This window comes from Balaenoptera ricei, chromosome X, assembly GCF_028023285.1.
Source record: "Balaenoptera ricei isolate mBalRic1 chromosome X, mBalRic1.hap2, whole genome shotgun sequence".
Taxonomy (NCBI): Eukaryota; Metazoa; Chordata; class Mammalia; order Artiodactyla; family Balaenopteridae; genus Balaenoptera; species Balaenoptera ricei.
In genome coordinates, this window is record NC_082660.1 from 120,038,208 (window position 1) to 120,043,775 (window position 5,568).

A 5,568-nucleotide genomic window follows, 5' to 3' on the forward strand; every position below is an offset into this window, starting at 1 on the left:
ATATGCCACTTCGGTTATACTAATTATTTTTAGCTGAAGTCATCTGAAAAAACAGCTTTCTCTGAAATCCCCTTATCTGCTTAAAGACAGAGCTTCTAAAAGGAACTCTGTCATAAATCCCCTCTTTGGAAGTTTCATCAACCAGGGAGGATTGACTCTTACCGCAGGAGAAGAACTAGAAGTCAACACCACACCCAGACAAACTCTGTCTCAAACTGTGAAATCTCCCATCTATGCTTCTAAGGTGTCATCCAACTTTCTACAAATCATTTCCTCTTCCCTAGATTGCCTAAATCTTCCTTCCCTTTCCCCTGTTAAGGTGGCATATAAGATCTCAAATCTCACTGCCTTTCTGGGTATTCTTTTTTTTTCTTATGACGCCATCGCCCAAATAACATTAAAAATTAATAAATATGTATACCTTTTCTCCTGTTACTCTGCCTGTTGTCGGTTTTTTTCATTGACCTAGGAAGTGTATATATTGACATATTGAATCTAGGAGGGTAGAGGGAAAGTCTTTCCTCCCCTACAGGTAAAAGGGAAGGACAATGGGGCAATTCATGAATAAAGAAATACACAACACCAGCAAATATACCAGAAAGGGGGAAAAATGCGCGTGTGGGTTTGGTGAAACTCCACATTGCAGAGTTACCAGAAAAATGTGAATTAAAGAAAAGTACAGAGCAGGGCTTCCCTGGTGGTGCAGTGGATAAGACTCCCCACTCCCAATGCAGGGGGCCCAGGTTCCATCCCTGGTCGGGGAACTAGATCCCACATTCATGCTGCAACTAAGAGTTTGCATGCCACAACTAAGGAGCCCGCCTGCTGCAACTAAGACCCGGCACAACCAAATAAATAAATAAATAAATAAATTTAAGAAAAAGTACAGTGGATTGGCTGGCCCAGTTTTCTGTGGAGACAGGGAGGGAGAGGGGATGGTGTAAACGGGCAGAGCGTTCAGGGTGGGCCTTCTGTGCAGAATCAGCCCAGCGGTCCAGACCCTCCGGGCCTCTACTGCCCCTGCTCTAGCACATTCTGCAAAAGGATCCCAGGGCAGCAGCACCCTCCTAAGCACTCAGGCCCTCTGGGCTCTCTTCTTGGCAGTCCGGGAGGAGGCGGAGCTTGCCGGGGGGCGGGTCCGGGGGTGGGGCTGAGTCCGCGCCAGCAGCTCTATGGCGCCCGGCAAGGGGCGTGACCACGCTAGGGGCGGAGCTACGCTGGCGGCCGCAACTCGGGGAGCAGGCGAGGGGGCGGAGCTGTCCCTGGGCGGCTAAGGCGGAGCCTTGGCTGTGGGTGCCACTGCAGCTGGAGCCCAGCCGGGTAGGCGAGACGGAGAGCGGGGCGTGACGCGAGGGCTGCTGGCCGCCGGCTCAAGGCCTCGCCTCCACCTGCCCACCCGCCTGCGGTGCGATCGGTCGGCGGAGCCTACGCCGGGCCGGGCCCATGGCGGCGTCGGCGGCCCTGTCTGCGGCGGCGGCGGCGGCGGCCCTGTCGGGCCTGGCGGTGCGGCTGTCTCGTTCGGCTGCGGCCCGCGGCTCGTACGGCGCCTTCTGCAAGGGGCTCACGCGCACGCTGATCACCTTCTTCGACCTGGCGTGGCGGCTGCGCATGAACTTCCCCTACTTCTACATCGTGGCCTCGGTGATGCTCAACGTCCGCCTGCAGGTGCGGATCGAGTGAGCGCCCGCGACCACCGCCGCCCGGCCGCGACGGCAGGGGAGCCGGCATGAGGCGCCACGGGGCCCGGGGCCGCCGGGACGCGGCGGGGGAAGGAGGAGGGGCGGCCCGGGCCCCCGGACCCTAGACCTCGGCGGAGGTCACGGCCACCGAGCCCCAAGTCCCGGCTCTGGCCACCCACGTCGCGGCCGGTGACGAACTGCACAGAAACTCGCGAAACGGGCCCTTTCCATCGAACTCTAGAAAATTGATTGAGTGCGGCCGACCTGTTGCCTCACCTTGGCCGAAGGGGGGAGCAGGAGGAAGAAATTCTGCAGCAGGAACGTGAATGACGCCCTGACCAAAGAGGTAGGAGGGCAGAGGTTGGACTTCGGGCTGGAGGGAGGCGGTTGCCATGACATCTAGATGTCCAGGCCCCTCGGTGGTTTGGGGGAGCCGTGGAAGGGGCCCGAGGAAGCCAGCCCGGAAAGCTGCCGAGCCGCGAGCAGGCAAGGCAGGGCGGGCGCAGGCCCTCCGGACTCCCTTGTCATATTTCCAAGATGGGGGTGAGAGGCGGCGGCCTTGGCATCTTGGAGGGTCAGCCCATCACCTCCCGCCCACGGCCCTGGCCAGTGGTGTCACCTGAACACGGGGGAGTGGAGGGAAATGGGCTCGGGGAGGCCCAGGGGAGGCCCAGGGGAGGCCCTAGAGGAGAAAAGATGCTGCTACCCTTGTCCTCTACCCGCTGGGAGGCAGCCTGGAAGGGTGGTTGTGTTCTTGGCCAAACCCCAGGTCTGTCTCTTTCTCAGCCCTTTGCAAACCGGCCTCCTGCCTGGTCTCTGGGGCCAGGGGACTGCTCTCTGCCTGCTTCTGCTGTCCCTGTTGCTCCCCTCTCCGCTCTTCTAGGGCATCCTCCAAAGCTCCGCATCTGGGGACGTTGAAGAGCAGGAAAGGTGCATTCCTCCCCGGCCCTCCCCCCATCTCAGCCACGCTCCCTCCAGCTCATCCCAGTGCCCTCCCGGCGCCACAGCCCTGGACGGCCTCCAGCAGCCCCTGTGTCCCAAAGGATTTGGGAAAGTGGGGATCTCCTTGAGTGGAGGGCAGCTCTCAGGCTGGGGCGGAGAGCACATGGAGAAGGGGTTTGTAGAGGAGGTGACGCCTGGGGAGACAGGGACCTCTCTGGGTGGGGAGGCAGCTCGCAAGTCCCCATCTCTTTCTTTGTCTCAGGAACTGGTGTTATAGGAAGTGACCTGCCCCTTCTCTGGTCTTGTCAAGAGCGTCCGTAACCCTAACCCTGACCCTGACCCTGACCCTACAGCTGCCTGGGGAGCAGCCTAGAGAAGGGCCTGACCCACGAGGAGAGGAAGGGACCAGGCAGAGACCCCGAGGGGTGGGGTGGCCCAGTGGTCCGGTTCTGGTGTGGGGAAGGAAGGACAGACCTAGGGACACTCTGGGGGAGCTCTGTCCTCCCCACGTACTGGGGCTCTGAGAGGGGAGAGATTTGCCCTTATCACACAGGTAGGAAGTGGTGGAGACAAATCTGCCTCTCGGCCTGCACTCTCCCACCTTCTTCTGGAAGACCTAGCACAGTGGGATGGGGGAAGGGAGCAGAGGCTCCCAGGGGACCTAGAGACAGAGGGGCCCATGGTAGGGAAAGTGGAGTGTATGGGAAGTCACAGGGAAGACCGGGGGACAGTCTGAGCTGAGATGGGCGCGGGAGAGATGAGTCCCAGCACCCCCGGGCAGCAAGGTCCTCACCCACAGAGCCGGACCTCCCCACCCTGGCACAAATCCCACCCAAGGCTGGACCAAGGGCTCCTCGGTGTTGAGTGGCGCAACCCTCTCAGTTTGGGTGGTGGGGTCGGGAGGGTGGGTGGCTCCTGGGGAGCGTGTCACCAGGAGGGGAAGGGACAGTGGTGGGTGGGATGGGGCTGAGCCCCACGCCTGACCCCATGTCTCTGTCCCCAGGCTGGCCCCTGGGCCCAGCATCGCACGGGAGAGTCTCCTCTGGATGGGCCTGCATTGGTCCTGGAGGCCTTGCCTGCGCTGCTGACTGACGCACCAGGAGCGGTGCAGAGGGGAGGCGGGAGAGGCCCTGGCCCTCGCCCCGCACCGGTCCCACGTCTGCTCGGGCGGTGGTTGCTCATGGTCGATGCACTCAGAGTTCCTGGGGCTGAGGACCCCAGCAGCCTGCTTGCCCCCAGGACAGAGCGGCCAAGCCTCACACCATGTGCCCTCCTCAGCTGCCCAGCTGGAGCCAGGTCCCAGGTGAGGATCTCTGCCTGCCTCACCCCGGGGCCGGAGGCTGCGCCAAGGCCACCACGTGCCGCCCACAGATGCCCACCGACGGGGCCTGATGGCTTCCTTCCTTGTGCCAAGTCACCCGGGAGCCCTGGTCCTGGTGGCCCCTCCTCCACCCCAACTGTGTCCACTTCTGGGAGCCTGCCAGCCTGCGGACTGCATCCACGGAGCTCTGGGGACAGCCTCTGAGAGACTGTGACACGGGGCTGCACGGGAGGAGAGGAGAGACCGTGACACGGGGCTGCACGGGAGGAGAGGAGAGACCGTGACACGGGGCTGCACGGGAGGAGAGGAGCAGAGGGCGAGGGGCCTCCTTGGGGCTGATTCGCAGATGTGCCCCTTTCAAGCCCAGCTCTCACGCCCCGGGTGGCTCGATCCCCAGCTGCAGCCTCTTGCTGGGCCAGCCTGAGAGTGGCACAGGGGAGGCTCTTCGCTGACCGCGTGGGTGCCCGTGTGTGAGTGCGCGTGTATGAGTGTGGGCGGGTGTGAGCGTGTGTGTGGGTGCTCGTGCACACACACGAGTGGCTGTGCGTTGCGGCGGGCGCGGAGCTGTTGCGCAGAGTGAGGTGCGCAGGGTGCCCCGTCCTCGCTGGGCTCGGGGCTCAGCCGGAGCTGCCTGGGGCTGCTTCCCAACAGGGAGAAAGCGTGCTGGAGGCCCAGGGGCCCGGGCTCACAGACCCCCTCCCACCCGCAGAGAACCCCGCCATCGTGGGAGGGGCACGGCGGTGGCCTTGGCTGGGGCTGTCTGCGCTCTGAGGGACTGGCCGTGGGAGGGGCTGGGGACGCGTCCTTAGCATGCGCTCCTGCCGCCGCTGTTCTTACGGTTCTGGCCTTGAGTACTTAGCTGCCTCTGCTTTCCCACCTCTTCCTCGTCTCCCCCACTGGACCCTTGCTGCTTGACGGGCTCTCAGAGCACTTTATTTATTTGCCGTCTGTTTCTCAGGCAGTGGAGCTTCTACAAAATCAGACACCGACTTGAATAAGACAACTTCCACTTTTCTGTGTGTGATGTACTCTGCACCGGGCAGCAGCGTCTGGTCAGAGAAATGTTCTTGTTTCGGGTGTCGTCAAATCTTGTTGTCTGTCTCAGTTAAGAAGAAAGTCCTTTGAGTTCAATCACATAAAAACTGGAGGCCTCCTGTTTCTGCCGCCTCGGAGGAGAGAGGGGCCGGCGGCGAGCTCACCCCACTCTGGTGGCCGGGAGCTGGGGGAGGGGAGCACCCCGAGGGCCCTAAGGGGGCGGGGCTGAGGGCGGGGCTGGTGCCGGGTCAGAAGATGCAGCGAGACCCGACCTGACCCGGACCACTGCTCCCGTGAGGGGAAGGCAGCAGCACAGGCCTGGCCCAAGAGGCGGCACTTTGTCCCATTCACAAACTTCATTTGAATAAACTAACACCTAAGCCTTTTCTTCATCTTAGAGGCTGGTGTTAGAAGGCGCGTAATTCAGCTGAACCCCGGGGGTGGGCTGGGGTAGGTGAGGAGGAATGGACCGTCTGCAGATCATTTTGTGTCCCCGAAGGCCCTTCCGCAGCATCAGGTGGCAGGGTCTCCATCACCTCCCAGCTGGCCAGGTGGTGCCTGAGTTTTGGAGAAGATCAACCCCCGGGATTG

The 5,568-nt window shown here is 61.6% G+C and overlaps 1 protein-coding gene across 2 annotated transcripts; it reads left to right on the forward strand.

The window, feature by feature from the left end:
• The first annotated feature begins 1,326 nt into the window (after positions 1-1,326).
• Positions 1,327-5,363, forward strand: LOC132357548 (small integral membrane protein 10-like protein 2A). Of its 2 annotated transcripts, none has more exons than XM_059911099.1 (2): positions 1,327-2,025; positions 3,625-5,363. In XM_059911099.1, the coding sequence occupies exon 1, from the start codon at positions 1,444-1,446 to the stop codon at positions 1,678-1,680; it is 237 nt and encodes a 78-aa protein (XP_059767082.1). In that variant the 5' UTR covers positions 1,327-1,443; the 3' UTR covers positions 1,681-2,025; positions 3,625-5,363. The 2 variants fall into 2 exon arrangements, with proteins under 2 accessions (XP_059767082.1, XP_059767083.1); XM_059911100.1 differs by lacking the exon at positions 3,625-5,363 and adding an exon at positions 2,466-2,576.
• The last annotated feature ends 205 nt before the right edge of the window (positions 5,364-5,568 follow it).